The sequence below is a fragment of the Bombina bombina genome, chromosome 6 (assembly GCF_027579735.1).
Source record: "Bombina bombina isolate aBomBom1 chromosome 6, aBomBom1.pri, whole genome shotgun sequence".
NCBI lineage: Eukaryota > Metazoa > Chordata > Amphibia > Anura > Bombinatoridae > Bombina > Bombina bombina.
This window is the reverse complement of record NC_069504.1, coordinates 182,105,875-182,122,778: the sequence shown is the minus strand read 5'-3', so window position 1 is coordinate 182,122,778 and position 16,904 is coordinate 182,105,875. Positions and strand designations below refer to the sequence as shown.

General features: G+C 35.9%; 1 protein-coding gene across 2 annotated transcripts in view; it reads left to right on the top strand.

Annotated features, from left to right (window-relative positions):
* Window positions 1-16,904, top strand: part of MET (MET proto-oncogene, receptor tyrosine kinase) — a 278,950-nt gene that overhangs the window by 49,823 nt on the left and 212,223 nt on the right. Inside the window, exon 2 of one of the 2 annotated variants that reach the window (XM_053716690.1) lies at window positions 854-2,056. The exons of the other annotated variant lie outside the window; for it this stretch is intronic. Within the exon in view, the coding sequence (XP_053572665.1) occupies window positions 854-2,056 (1,203 nt within the window). The remainder of the gene's footprint in view (window positions 1-853; window positions 2,057-16,904) is intronic. 2 annotated transcript variants of the gene reach the window in all.

Sequence of the window (16,904 nt, the reverse complement as noted above, 5' to 3'; positions counted from 1 at the left end):
ATATTTCAATTATCTCCTCTGCTGAGCATAAATTAAGTCAAATGTTAAGGAGCATCATCTGCAATGATCAATAAATGAGTAGCATTTTGCTGGGCCAGTCTTCTAAATTCTAAAAGATAAAAATTGGCTTTAAATGTGTTTATATGTGGTAAGGAGGATATGTAAATATGATATGCAGGAATAAGAAAATGTTAAATGTCATAGCAGCCTTGTAATCTGTACTGTGATTGTATTTGATGGTAGAGTATCTAGTCTCTGGATGTTGTGAAAATGCAATGGAGAATTTGGAGAACTCATGCTATTCTCAGACCTGTATCCCTTCACTTAAAATGTTTTATGGCAAGATATAGATATGATCAAACTTACTAATAGTAACAAAAGCTGGATGAGATCATAATCATTTTCTAACTTTTTAACTGTAAACAAAAGCATCATATGACTCCTTTCATCATACGGCTTCTCTAAGTCTGTAAAAGATTATCTTTAGCTCAACAACAGAAGTCACTATTATTAGAACAATATGACATGTGACTCACAATAGGTTTGTGGCATTGAAATCTGGTTAACCAAGGATCATTTACTATATAGCTAACAGAAAGTGAAATGCAATCTGGTCATCAGCCAGACCCTTATAACACCATGCTATTGAAAGTAGTGTCAAAGAAATGTGCTAGGTTTGTATTCGTTGATAAAAACAGATGTATGCTCTCCAGATGAGGCACAGAACGTCATCATCCAAGTTAAATATATTAGTTATGTGGAAACCAAAATAAGTGCTATATTCTTTTATTGTCTTGTGTAACTGTTTCAAAGTTTCTAAATTATTTCTTACTTTTTATTTATTTATTTGCAGATGCCTTATGACAAGATGCCAGTGATATTTTCACTAAAGATTGGACTTCTTTTTATTTTTTGTTTAGTAGGAGAATGTGTAGGACAATGTGAGGAAGCTATAAAGATTTCTGAGATGGATGTGAGTGTAAAATACAATTTAAGGAGCTTCACATCGGATACCCCAATACAGAACATTTTGCTTTACAATGGATATGTGTATGTGGGTGCAGTCAACAAGATTTATGTCCTGAATGACAATCTAACTAAGTTGTCAGAGTATAAAACTGGACCTGTTTTGAAAAACTCAAATTGTTTACCATGTAACAATTGCTTTGAAAATGGGCATTCATCAGGAAATAAAACTTGGGAGGACAATGTAAACATGGCTCTTCTTGTAGATACCTATTATGATGACCAGCTTATTAGCTGCGGAAGTGTACATAGAGGAACATGTCAGCGGCATGTACTATATCAGGAAGCACCGTGGGATATCACAAGTGATGTTCATTGTCTATTTTCTTCCCAAGCTGGTGAAGAAACTGATAAATGTCCCGACTGTGTTGTTAGTGCTTCAGGAAGCAAAATTCTTGTAGCAGAAAAGGACAGATTTGTAACATTTTTTGTAGGCAACACCATTCTGGAATCCAACTCTGTTCAACATTCCATGTCAGTTCGAAGACTAAAAGAAACACAAGACGGTTTTGAGTTTTTCACTGATAATTCCTACTTGGATGTACTTCCCCAATTCCGAGACTCTTACCCTATAAAATATATTTATACCTTTGAAAGTCATGACTTTGTGTACTTTTTGACAGTACAGCGAGAATCATTTGACTCTCAAACTTTTCACACTAGAATAGTCAGGTTCTGCTCTACAGACTCTCAGTTGCGTTCCTATATGGAGATGCCACTGGAATGTATTTTTACAGAAAGACGGAGAAGAAGATCCACTAGAAAAGAAATTTTCAATATTTTACAAGCTGCCTTCATAGCTAAGTCAGGCAGTGCCTTGGCCAAAGAGATGGGGTTTGCTTCTGAAGATGATATTCTGTATGCTGTATTTGCTCAAAGCAAACCAGACTCGTCTGAAGCTACCAACAGGTCAGCTGTCTGTGCTGTATCTGTAGCGACCATTAATGAGTTCTTCAAGCACAATGTTGACAATGGTAACACAGAATGCCTGGAGCATTTTAGCAGAAAAGACCATCGATGCATTAACAAGGTAAGTTTTTGTTTGTTATCTGATCTTGTCATTTTATGAACAGTAAAATCAACCAATTAAGAGACTATTAGCAATAACAAGGTATATAGCATGTTTCTTCATGTGCTGATCGACCACATTTATTATGCAGATTTTAGGAAAAACTAAATTAATTTGTCTTAATAATCCACTGAGATTTAGAGGTTTTAAAAAGAAAATATGTGAACAGTAAATATATACATTTTCTAGTTATGGAATAAGCTTTGTCTAATGTCTACATGGTATACTATTGTTTGTCTAGGTTGTAGGGCATGTATGATATTCACTGTTTTGTAGTAAAAAGTTGTTTTATTTTTGAAAGGCCTGTTTTATCCACATGTAATCACAATAAGTGCCAAGGTACCATTACATTGACTAACACATTGCTAATCTTTTGTGTTTAATTATTATTATCATATTAAGACAGTGGAGTTTAGGAGTTATGTTTTCAAAACATGAGATTTAAAGTTTAGCTTGAAATGGAATTGTTGGTATAGATTTATTTTAAACACATTTCAGGCAAATCAGATACAGTATAGAAGAAAGGTAAAACGAAAGAGCGCCGCTTGTGCATATCAGTCAGAATCAGCAATTTCAAGTAATGCAATTCTACACAGGGTACTCACATTTGGAAAAGGCAATCTTTTATGCCAATAGATGCGGGCTGGATCTTATACAGCAATCCAGCTAGCTGACCTCCAGCACTGCTGGAACACCAGATCCTCAGGGTTTTAGAGCAGGGAGAAGTAGCTCTCAATGGTAGCGTAGACTTTGAAACTCAGATTTACACAGTCCAACGAGTTTTTGATAAAAAAATCAAATACATTTATTTAAGTTAACAACATCATAAAATACACTCTTGGTGTACACTGTGTTATCCAAGTCTTTAAAATTTAAAACATATGCAACGCGTTTCTCGGTAAACTCACATTTGGAAAAGGCAATCTTTTATGCCAATAGATGCGGGCTGGATCTTACACAGCAATCCAGCTAGCTGACCTCCGGCACTGCTGGAACACCGGATCCTCAGGGTTTTAGAGCATGGAGAAGTAGCTCTCAATGGTAGCACATGTACACTGTGTTATCCAAGTCTTTAAAATTTAAAACATATGCAACGCGTTCCTCAGGGTTTTAGAGCAGGGAGAAGCAGCTCTCAATGCTACATATGCAACGCGTTTCTCTGTAAACACTGTTTCATCAGAAATACTAAGTCTATCTTTTTATACCTATAAATAGGGCTACGCTTCCCATAACACATCCCTTTCTACCTGGGTCACAGACCAATCATTACCTTTCATCTCAAAGTTAATAAGTGAATGCACCTGAGGTATATACATATGTAATTTGTGGTAGCTTAATGGGCATCTCATACTAAGCATCTTCAATCACAACAGACTGTTAACACCATAACTTTTTTGGTCATTTTCGTTACCTTTATTAAAGTGCCGAAAACAAATTGTAACACATATTTACTTATATTCTGTTTTGCATTATAGCTCTTAACGCTTCTTTTTCACTACCGCTGCTATTACGAGTCTTGTAGGTATAGCTGTACCTCACACCTCACACCTTTAACGCAACGTAACTACCGCACCTTTTAAAAAGTCCTTTTTCAATGGGACTTCCATAGCGCCGGTAGCGCCGGTATTACGAGTTTTGCCTAGGAGGCCAAAAAGTGAGTGGTACAGCCCATACCGACAAGATTCGTTCCGCCATCTAAAGTCAGTAGTTATGGGTTTTGGGCTAGAAAGCTGTAGCATAAAACTCATAACTAAAGTGTTACAAAGTAAACTAACACCCATAAACTACCTATTGACCCCTAAACCGAGGCCCTCCCACATCGCAAACACTATAATAAAAATATTAACCGCTAATCTGATGCTCCGGACATCGCCTCCACTATAATAAACATATTAACACCTAAACCGCTGCACTCCCGCATCGCAAACACTAGTTAAATATTATTAACCCCTAATCTTCCGCTCTGGACATCGCTGCCACTATAATAAACATATTAACCCCTAAACCGCTGCACTCCTGCTTCGCAAATACTAGTTAAATATTATTAACCCCTAATCTGCCGCCCCCAACGTCACCACCGCCACTATACTAACGTTATTAACCCCTAAACCTAACCATTCCCCTTACACTCCTAACTTAAATATAGTTAAAATAAATCAAAATAAAACTTACTATCATTAACTAAATAATTCCTATTTAAAACTAAATACTTACCTATAAAATAAACCCTAAGCTAGCTACAATATAACTAATAGTTATATTGTAGCTATCTTAGGTTTTATTTTCATTTCACAGGTAAGTTTGTATTTATTTTAACTAGGTAGATTAGTTAGTAAATAGTTATTAACTATTTACTAACTACCTAGTTAAAATAAATACAAATTTACCTGTAAAATAAAACCTAACCTGTCTTACACTAACACCTAACATTACACTAAAATTAAATAAATTACATTGATTAAATACAATTAACTAAATTACAAAAAAAATAAACACCAAATTACAAAAAATAAAAAAGAAATTATCAAATATTTAAACGTCGGAAGGATGAAGATAGAAGATGCCGTCTGGATGAAGACTTCTGCCCGCCTTGAGGACGGCTTCTTGCCGCTTGGATGAAGACTTCTCCCGGCTTCGTTGAGGACTTCTTGCTGCTTCGATGAGGACTTCTGCCTGCTTGGATGAGGATGGATGTCCGGTCTTCAAAAACTGTAAGTGGATCTTTGGGGGTTAGTGTTAGGTTTTTTAAGGGTTTCTTGGGTGGGTTTTATTTTTAGCTTAGGAACTTTGGACACCGAAAAAGAACTAAATGCCCTTTTAAGGGCATTGCCCATCCAAATGCCCTTTTCAGGGCAATGGGGAGCTTAGGTTTTTTTAGTTAAGTTTTTTTTTGTTGGGGGTTGGTTGTGTGGGTGGTGGGTTTTACTGTTGGGGGTTGTTTGTATTTTTTTTTTTAACAGGTAAAAGAGCTGATTTCTTTGGGGCAATGCCCCGCAAAAGGCCCTTTTTAAGGGCTATTGGCAGTTTAGTTTAGGCTAGGGTTTTTTTGTGGGGGGCTTTTTTATTTTGATAGGGCTATTAGATTAGGTGTAATTAGTTTAATTTCTTTTTTGTAATTTAGTGGGGATTTTTTGTAATTTAGTTAATTGTATTTAATTAGTAATTTATTTAATTGTAGTGTAATATTAGGTGTTTGTGTAAGACAGGTTAGGTTTTATTTTACAGGTAAATTTGTATTTATTTTAACTTGGTAGTTAGCAAATAGTTATTAACTATTTACTAACTAATCTACCTAGTTAAAATAAATACAAACTTAGCTGTGAAATAAAAATAAAACCTAAGATAGCTACAATCTTACTATTAGTTATATTGTAGCTAGCTTATGGTTTATTTTATAGTTAAGTGTTTAGTTTTAAATAGGAATTAGTTAGGTAATGATAGTAAATTTAATTTAGATTTATTTTAATTATATTAAAGTTAGGCTTAGACTTAGGGTTAGGTTTAGGTGTTAATATATTTATTTAGTGTTAGTGATGTGGGAGGCCAGAGGTTAAGGGGTTAATAACCTTAGTATAGTGGCAGCTGCATTGGGGGTGGCAGATTAGGGGTTAATAAATTTATGTAGGTGGCGGCGACATTGGGGGCGGAAGATTAGGGGTTAATAAGTGTAATGTAGGTAGCGATGACATTGGGGCAGCAGATTAGGGGTTAATATGTGTAATGTAGATAGCAGCGATATCGGGCGGCAGATTAGGGGTTAATAAGTGTAATGTAGGTGTCGGCGATGTCAGGGGCAGCAGATTAGGGGTGTTTAGATTTAGGGTTTATGTTAGGGTGTTAGGTGTAAACATAAATTTTCTTTCCCCATAGGAATCAATGGGGCTGCGTTACTGAGCTTTACGCTCCTTTATTGCAGGTGTTAGGCTTTTTTTTTAGCCGGCTCTCCACATTGATGTCTATGGGGAAATCGTGCATGAGCACGTAAAACCAGCTCAAAGCAGCGCTGGTATTTGTGTGCGGTATGGTGCTCAACGCAACCATATTGTCGCTAACGCAGGTTTTTGGAAAACCTGTAATAGCAGCGCTATTAAAGGTGAGCTGTGGAAATAACTTGCAAGTTATTACCGAGCCGCTCATAACGCAAAACTCGTAATCTGGCCGATTGTTACCAATTTGATGTGAAAAAATGTGACTATTCGTGACAGATTCAATGTGAGCACGTTTCTAAGCTAAGCCCATCTGTAGTATCCTCATTGGCTGCCGTCATCCTGACAATTGTATGTAAATAAGACTTACATTTTAGCTTTTGTTTTCTTGCCAATGTGCTGTTCCGTGGCCAAGGCAGCTCCTCCTTACCATTAGAGAGGACGTCATTGTCCCCGCATTTCTGAAACTTTGTGATAGGCTAGTGTCATAATGATGTTTGTTATGTAAACAAACTGGGTGCACGAGCTGCTGATATACTATGACACACGGCTGGAAATAGATAATAATGTGTAAATATTGAAACAGAGATATATATTATCTGAAGGGTAAAAAATATGTAATTTATTAGATAGTGTGTACATCATATAAATGTATATGTAATCCGCTCTATAGGCGGATACAATAAATATATCTAGTGAAAAAGTTTTTGTGTGGTTTATGTAATAACAAATAATGCTATTGTAGTTGGTATCATAGAATGATGATAAATAATGTGAAGAACCATATCTAAAGTGTATCTAGATAAATGTAATACCATGATACATGTATCCATGTGCACATGAGTGTATATTTAAAGGTACATTCAAGAATGAATATAGTGAGCTTAAAGTGTTATATAGCCCTACCTAACTAAACAATAAAACAAATTCTAGCAATAATATTATATGTGATAAATAGTGTAATGAAATTGCTCACTGCTATTGAATTTAAAGCATGTGACTAATAATGAGTTAGGTTTTAAATATGTCACTAAACATGTATTAAAAATATGACATACGTGATGCTAAAGTAGCCCAAAAGGTAAATCAGAAAGTATTCAGTAATGCCCAAAATAAAAAATAAAAAGTTTAATATAGGGAAAACCAAGATACATTCACCCCTAAGACAAAAGTTTACAGGGTATTCAAGATTATATACAGTTATCTTCATGAGTGAAACCTATGAAAATTTGTCGCCATTTTCTAATAGACATAGTATATATTCAAGTAGAAAAATTTAACTAAAAAAAGTACCTAATATTGGACTACAACAATATGCAGAGCATCTGAATATTCTTAATGAAGTACAGCAGAATCAATTACTTCATTAAGACCTAAAGGAAACAAGGACTGGCATCTGTATATCCAATTGGTCTCCCTTTGTCTAAGTTCTGAAAATCTATTGTAACTAGCAATGGGGGGAATGTTCTCTATGGGAGTTATTCTCATGGGACAAATACCACTTGAATGTTATACCACTTGAAACACTATGTTTTAAATACTTTTTTGTCACATTCCTTAGATGTTCACTCCACCTAGTGCAGATTTTTCTCAAGGTACGACCAATGTATTGTATTCCACACTAGCATGTCGGGGCATATACCACAAAGGTGGAATCACATGATAACCTCCTTTTTATGGGAAATTGTTCACCTGTGGTGTTGGACATTAAAGCGTTGCACCCATGAGTAATATACTTACACATGAAGCATAGCTTATTTCCACATCTGTATGCACCAGTACCCACATGCTTGTGTGGACAGTTTGACTCATCTTTTTTAATTTTCATGGACATGACTACTTTACTTGGTGCAGTATTTTGTTTTAAAGTCAGCGCCAAACACCAGGTTTTTTTTTCAAGATAGGGTCTTTTAACAGAATAGGCCAGTGTTTTTTCAAAACTTTACTTACTGCCCTACGGTTTGAGTTATAATGGGTTACAAAAAGTGGTTGTTCAGAAAAATCTGTTTTTTTATTTAATTTTTAGATGACAATATATTGGCTCTATCTAAATTTTTAGCTTGTTTATGACTGTTTTTAATAAGGCCAAGATTTCTTTAAATCTCTCTGATAAAATGTTAGATTGTTCATTAAATTTGTCTATAGAACAACAATTTTTTCTAATCCGATAAAACTGGCTAAAGGGAATGTTCTTTTTCCAGCTAGAGAAGTGATTGCTTGAAAAATTTGAGAAATTGTTACAATCGACTTGCTTAAAGTAAGTGGAAGTGCATACCTGACCCTCAGGTCCCAAGCCAAAACAAATTCTAAAAACTCAATTTGTTCTGCCTGTATATTTGAGGTAAATTTAATCCCCATGCTGTTATTATTCAGTGTGGACACAAATTCTGAGGCCTCGGTTGTGTATCCCTCAAATAAAAAGATCAGATTGACGATATAACGGCCATAGAACACTAGATTGTCCCTCCATTTGGAATCATATATATACAAATCTTCAACAAAAAAAACCATAAAAAGATTTGCAAAACTTGGGGCAAATCTGGTGCCCATGACCGTTCTTTTGATCCGTAGATAGAATTTATCTATTGTTTTTTTTTATTGTTTTTTTAAATCTTTTTGTTTTGTTTTCTTCGACACAACAAACAAAAAGAAACAAAAAGCAAAGACACAAAAGCTAGAAATTGTGAAAACACAGCTTCCAAGCCAGTGATAAGATTCAGCGGATTTACAACTTCCAACCTTCGCCTATACCTTGTACCTTAATAAAGGGTTCTACTAGAATATCCAAAATCATATATTTGGTTTACCTCACCAGAAAAAAACAAAAAAACAAGAATTTGTCTAGGAATTGGAAGTAATTATGCTTAAGTATATGACCAATAAGGATAATCAAATACTCCTTTTGAATATCTGGCATATATAAATCCCTCTCTAAATAGGTCCGAATTGCCTCAATACCTATGTCATGGGAGATGTTGGAATAAAGACAACCACAGAGTGCTCTTTTTACGTTTAATGTTATTTAATTTATTGAGTAAATCTGTGGTGTCTTTGATGTAAGAGGGTAACCTATACACATATTTCTGCAGAAAAGTGTCACTATATTCTGGCAATTTGTCAGTAATGTTGTTAATCCCCGCTATTATTGGTCTTCCAGGAGTTTGACCCTACTCTTATACAGTTTGGGGAGATGATAGTAATAGGGAATGTTAGGATGGTCAGGGGTTAAATATTTATTTTCTTTCTTGTTTAAGATACCATCAGTAACACCCAATTCCAAAATTTGTAAGAGGAACTTAGTAAATTCAATTGTTGGGTCTTTAGATCATTTCTTATAATAATCCGTATCCCAAAGTATACGACAAGCTTAATCTTTGTATTCTAAATAGTCCTGGAGGACCATGCCACCCCCTTTATCCGCCTGGGAGATTACCAAATTGTGGTTATTGGTGAGGCTTTTTAAGGCTCTTGCTTCATTTGGCCAGATTTTATGTTGCCCCAATATGTGGTTAGGTATAGTCCCCCAGTCCTCCAAAACTAGCTGTTGGAACAGATCAATGTATGAGACATCATCTCTAGGAGGATTAAAGTTAGAGGGAGCAAGTGATGAATCTATTATTCCCTCAAATAATTAATTGATCAGTTCATCTGGTCCCTAATATACTATTACATAAGGGGATCTGACTGCCTGATTATTGAGAAAAATAGGGGAGCCATCTATTTTCCTATTTTTCAAAGCTTTTAAGGCAAAATACCTCTGGAGAGAGAGTTTACGTTTATATTTGTTTAAATCAACAAATAGATTAAACAAATTGTGGGTATTGGGTGGACAATAGGATAAACCCTTCCCTAATATTCTTACTTCATCATCTGATAATGTGTTAAAGGAGAGATTGAAGATATTTCAGTTTTTGTAATTTTTCTTTTTTGCAGGTTTTCCCTCTATCTCTTCTTCAATGTTTGGGTATGGTCTTTTTTTCTGAGTGGTGTTTTGATGTGTGTTTCTTTTCCATAACGGAGCTAGGTTGGGGGTCCATAAAAAAACCGCATTAGATGTTGAAGGAATATTTTCAGATCTTACTGTAGGTTATTGGGTCCTTCTCTATTTCCATCTGTGTAATCCCTATTCTGGGGGACATTAAAGGTTTAAAATCTGTTAGTGATTGGAATGGTGTTAGGATTATCATAATTATATGATTGTCTAGGCCCCGTAAATTCTGTTTCTGTATAGTGAGTTCTGTTCCAGTGTGTTTTTTCTTGATCTCTATTAAGGGACATATTGTGGGTATTCCTATTATTGGTCATATTTTTGTTCTTATTTTTGTCTTTATTCTTGTTCTTATTCTTATTGTGATGGACAGTAGTTTAAAGGGACAGTATACACTCATTTTCATATAACTGCATGTAATAGACACTACTATAAAGAATAATATGCACAGATACTGATATAAAAATCCAGTATAAAACTGTTTAAACACTTACTTAGAAGCTGTCACTTTGGCTCTGTTGAAAAGGTAGTTGGAAAGCCCACTGCAAGTGGCAAATAAGACACTCCCCCCCTCCCCCTTCTTTTGCATATGAAAAGACCCTTTACACAAACAAGAGCAAGCTGGAGTAGGTAGTCGAGCGTATTCACATAAAACTTTGGGGCTTGGTTAGGAGTCTGAAAATCAGAGCAATGTTATTTAAAAATAAGCAAAACTATACATTAATTAAAAAAAAAAAACTTTATGGGCTATATAAATAGATTATCTACAAAACATTTATGCAAAGAAAAAATGAGTGTATAATGTCCCTTTAATTGTTAGTATCTTTATTGACAGAGGTTCTATTGAAGGAGTATACCTCACCTTTACTATAATTCTCCTCATCTCTCTTTATTTTACCGTTTTTGATCAAAATGATCTTTTATAGTCTGTGTGTTCCATTTTTATATATTCTGAATGCTCTTTAAAGAGTTCTAGTTCTTTTTGAACCATATCAATCTCGATACCTGCATCATCAACTAGTTTCTGTCTGTGTGTGATCAATAGGTCTATAAGTTTACAAGAGCATTCATCTAGGGCCGAATACCATTTTTCCAGAAGTGTACTATCATTTTTAAAAGAGCAATGCTTGGATAATCTCAATCATCTAGGGATTTGCTTCTTCTCTTTGTATTTCTTTAAACAATCCAAATCCCACCAATGTCTGTGTTCAGTTTTTAGTAATTCTTCTAATTCAGAAAACAGACTTTAAATATTCATGTTGGGCCTCTGATTATAACTTTGTCTCCTAAGGGCTGTTTCAGAAGTAGACAACATGTTTGAGCTGACAAAAACTTATCAACACTCTTATAGAAAGGATTTAACCTTTAAACATACACACAAACAGGATAGTATAACTATACAAAATTATACTAAACCAATAAGAGGCGCTTATTTGGTGGAAAAGGAGATTAATTGTACCACATATATTAATATATGAAAAACAACAATAAAGGGCAAACTGGGTGGTATATCCAATTAATACTTATAGTTACAGATATACAGTCACAATGACTGGGTAACCCAATCTTCTCAGATGGAATTGTAGTCCAGAAGACCAGGAGCTTGATGACAGCACTCTTTCTTCACACAGACGATGTGTAAGCTCTATAGAAGAAAGCGCCGCATGTGCATATCAGTCAGAATCAGCAATTTCAGGTAATGAAATTCTACACAGGGTACTCACATTTGGAAAAGGCAATCTTTTATGCCAATAGATGCGGGCTGGATCTTATAAAGCAATCCAGCTAGCTGACCTCCGGCATTGCTGGAACACCGGATCCTCAGGGTTTTAGAGCAGGGAGAAGCCTGTGAATCAGAGAGAAAGAAAGAGGCGCCTCATGGGACAGTATCGTAACAACCAAATAAGGCAAACAATGAGACAGCCCGTGATGGGATATACTCACAAGGATAGCAGCATATGAGGATGCCTAGTAGAGCGGGACGGGACTTTAGGTCGCCCGACAGACAAACACAACAGTGCATGGAGACGTCAGGTCACGGGGCCCCGTTCAGCCAATCCACGGCCGCAGAGGATCAGCGAGACTCAAGGATAAGATCCATTATCCTGATTGGTCTGCCGACCTGCCTGTCCATACGTGAAGCCTGGCATTGGCTACTCCCTGAACAGCTCTGACGTCCGACGCTGATCCTCTGCGGCCGTGGATTGGCTGAACGGGGCCCCGTGACCTGACGTCTCCACGCACTGTTGTGTTTGTCTGTCGGGCGACCTAAAGTCCCGCCCCGCTCTACTAGGCATCCTCATATGCCGCTATCCTTGTGAGTATATCCCATCACGGGCTGTCTCATTGTTTGCCTTATTTGGTTGTTACGATACTGTCCCATGAGGTGCCTCTTTCTTTCTCTCTGATTCACAGGCATCCACCTCCACTTTCCAAGAATGCTGCCTGCTTCTCCGGAAGACTCTGGGAACATCCACCTACTGAACGCCCTTATGAACTTTGCGCACCTCATATAGAGACTTGTTCTACTCTATATTTATTGTTTTCTAGAGCAGGGAGAAGTAGCTCTCAATAGTAGCGTAGACTTTGAAACTCAGATTTACACAGTCCAACGAGTGCTTGATAAAAAAATCAAATACATTTATTTAAGTTTAACACATCATAAAATACACTCTTGGTGTACACTATGCAACCTGTTTCTCGGTAAACACCGTTTCATCATGCATACTAAGTCTATCTGTTTATGCCTATAAATAGGGCTATGCTACCCATAACACAACCCCCTTCCACCTGGGTCACAGACCAATCATTACCTTTCATCTCAAAGTTAATAAGTGAATGCACCTGAGGTATATACATATGTAATTAGTGGTAGCTTAATGGGCTTCTCTTTCTAAGCATCTTCACTCACAACAGACTGAATGTTAACACCATAACTTTTTTGGTCATTTCGTTACCTTTATTAAAGTGCCCAAAACAAATTGTAACACATATTTACTTATATTGTCAGATACAGTATATTGGTTATACAATGATCAGGATGAACATATCTCATCATTGGTCAGAAATACAAAATATGACTCAGCTTTATAAAGAAACAGTAAATGGCCAGATACAGAGCTGTACTCAAATTCTTACTTGTCTGTCCTCCTCCACTACAGCTAGTCTCGTGCAACATACATGAGAGTTAATTGTTTATGGATCTGTCTCAGTACTGTACTATATAAAGGGACCAGTTTGGTTTGCAACGCAGTCAATGCTGACATTTTACGAATCACTTCCTGCACTTTTTTTTTAAAGCAGGTGCACGGAGCACACTCAACATATGTACATATGACCTTGAAATTGTATAAACTTTTACTAGATGCATTTTTTGTTAATACAAGTTTATTGCAAAAAGCTTCCGTTCAAAATTGAAATGCACTCATGCACATCTGTCATTGCTTAATAATAAAAAAAAGTATTCACATGAACACCTGGCAAAGTGGTTATTCAGTTTTGACAGGTATGTCCCTTTATGTTGATCAAAAATATATGTTTATAGCTGTTTATAGTTTTGTGTGTATATGTGGCATATATATATATATATATATATATATATATATATATATATATATATATATATATATATATATATACTTAAAGGGACACTCAATCAAAATGAAACTTTCATTATTCAGATAGAACATGCCATTTGAAACAACTTTCCAATTTACTTCAATTAACAAAATGTGCAAAGTCTTTTTATATTTACACTTTTTGAGTCACCAGCTCCTACTGAGCATGTGCAAGAATAAGTGTGTATGCATTTGTGAATGGCTGATGACTGTCACATGGTACATGTATGCATTTGTGATTGGCTGATGGCTGTCGCATGGTACAGGGGGAGTGGAAAAAGACATAACTTTTAAAATTGTCAGAAAAAAAATCTACTACTCATTTGAAGTTAAGACTAAGTGCTATTGCATTGTCTTGTTATCTTGCATTTGTTGATTATGCAAATCTACTGTGTTGACTGGTCCTTTAAGTGTCAAAATAAAACATATTTGATGCTAAGTCTACAATGAAAGAAACATATTTTGACTCTAACAAAATAAAACAATGTGAGATGACTTATAGATACACACGCTATATAAATTATATGCCTGGAGCTATGATAACCGTCTCTACTTTTTACTCAATTTTTACCTCTGTGTCAAAATCATTTTTTTCTGACAGTTAAAATAATTAGTTTTTAAGTATAATGCCAGCATTTTTTTTTTAAATAATGACTAATTTGAGAGAATGGAATACTGTCCTAGGCTTCATGGTCAGCAGCTGCTTGCTTCTGGGGAATCATTTACCCGTTGACAGATCATGTCTCTGGGGAACACGATAACAGAACATTCACAACAAGGATTAACCCTTTCAATTTGTATTTTACTTCAAAGCACTCCAGCTGTTCCAGCAGTTCAGACTCTTTGTAGTACTGGTCACATGTCACTTTTCAACAGTTGACAATGCATTTCATTAAAATGACACGACGCCAACTACACGTCTGTCATCCCTAGCAAATGTAGTATCTTTTTTAGCCTTTATGTGGTAAATGCAGAATGTACACAGCAGCTACAGTGAGTGAAAAGACATTCATATAGTGTCACTGAGGTGCTAACTATGAAGCTCTTAAAAAAGGACCCACATTGTTTATAGAATTGTATCTAATTGAATGTCTGTAATGATTTGCAAATGATTTTATTAAAAAGACGTACTCAAAAAAAAGGAACTACTCTGAAGGGAAAGAAACTTTACTTTGTGCGCAAATGGACAAAACTCTATTAAATCTATGCAGTGAAGCATTTCACACTGTGATCTAGTCATGCTTTGCTGACTGTCAGGCCATTATTTTTTTTAAACGATTTTAAAAAGTCTGTAGAAGTAAATCAAACTCAGACACATCGAGGCCTATTTATTAAAGGTCTGTCGGACCTGATCAGACAGTGCGGATCGGCTCCGACAGACCTTGTTGAATGCGGAGAGCAATACGCTCTCCATATTCAGCATTGCACCAGCAGCTCACAAAACGCTGCCCCCTGCAGATTCGTGGCCAATTGGCCGCCAGCAGGGGGGTGTCAATCAACCTGATCGTACTCGATCAGTTGAATTGTAGCGATCTCTGTCCGTCTGCTCAGAGCAGGCAGACAGGGTTATGGAGCAGCGGTCTTTAGATCGCTGCTTCATAACTGCTGTTTCTCGCGAGTCTGCAGGCTCACCAGAAACACGGGCCCTCAAGCTCCATTCGGAGCTTGATAAATAGGCCTCTTCAACTCAGTTTTAACTTGACCTATTCTCACAAAATCAGCTTGTTTAAAGCTTAAAGAGATATGAAACCCAACATTTTTCTTTCATGATTCAGAAAGAGCATGCGATTTTAAACAATTTTCTAATTTACTTCTATTTTCAAATTGTCTTCTTTCTCTTGGTATCTTTTGTTGAAGGAATGCACTGCAGGGGTCTAGCTGAACTCATCAGGTGAGCCAATGACAAAAAAGGCAAATATATGCAGCCACCAATCAGCAGCTAGTTCACAGTAGTGCATTGCTCCTGCTGAAGATATATACATATGTTTTTAAGCAAAAGATAACAAATCGACATAGCAAATTAGATAATAAAAACTAGTTTGAAAGTTGTGTAAAATTGCATGCTTTATTTGACTCATGAAAGTTTAACCTGCCTGCAAGGTAGTGGGGGAATTCAGTTGTATAACCTTAGTTTATTACTTAAATTGAAAGTTTTATATGGGCTTTTTATCATAAAATAAACGGCCGTGTTGCCCTAAAGAAGTTTATTTACTAAGTAGCAGGTCTATATAATATGCTTAGATTTATTTGGTGAAGCCTATCAATATTTTCTTCCTTTTTATTGTCCTCTAATTATACAGTTTTTCAGACAATAAAAACTTGTTTCCTTTCATAAATTTATGATGACCCTACACCTGCGTCAGCTGTCTTAACATCTTTATCTGGCTACTGTAATTAAAGAGACGGTAAAATATGTTTCCTTTGTTGCATCTAAAAGACAGTATTGTAATTAGTGTAATATCGTTTTGTTTTTGTTTGTTTCTTCCTTAACCATATGTTCCTCTATTGAATGCTTTGTGCTCTGATTGTTTCTGTCCACCAAAAAAGGCCCCAGTTTCCATTGAGATGTTAAAGTGATGGTAAATCCTAGCATTTCTGAAACGCTAGGATTTACCATTGGAACAAATAAAGGGGACCTTCAGTCATAAAGTTTAAAATACTTCATGCTGAAAGCTTCTTTATTTGTTGGAGCGTTTGCCACAGAGAGCTGCTAAGGCAGCCCACGGCAGAACGCTAATTTGGCTGAGAGGTGACGTTTCCACCTCTTTGCCAATAGCCGTGTGGGAAATCCGGCTTGGCACAAACTGGTAGTAACATAAAAGAAACTCCAAAGACTTTAATGTACATAAATGGTTTTATCACCAGTTTCCACAATTTGCCACATCAATAAAAACTAGGCCATAGTTGGCTGTTTTTACCTTTCATCCAGTGAGCAATCTAAATTAAAGTAATATTAAAATAATAAAATGCTTTTACAGATTACATATTTTTTTGCACTTCTATGTATCTATTAAAGGGACAGTATACTGTAAAATTGTTTTTCCCTTAATGTGTTTACAATTGCTTTTTTTACCAACTGCAGAGTAAAAAATTTATGAAAATTAGCTTTTTAAGGTTTATTTGTGTATAATTAAAGCTCTGATTTTGTGTTTTGATGCCACAACCTAATAAAATGGGTTGAGTTTGTAGGTATAATCAGACCTCATTACTGTATCACATTGTGTACATATACATGTGTCTTTATCTTATATCTGTCCATAAAACAATCACCAGTACTT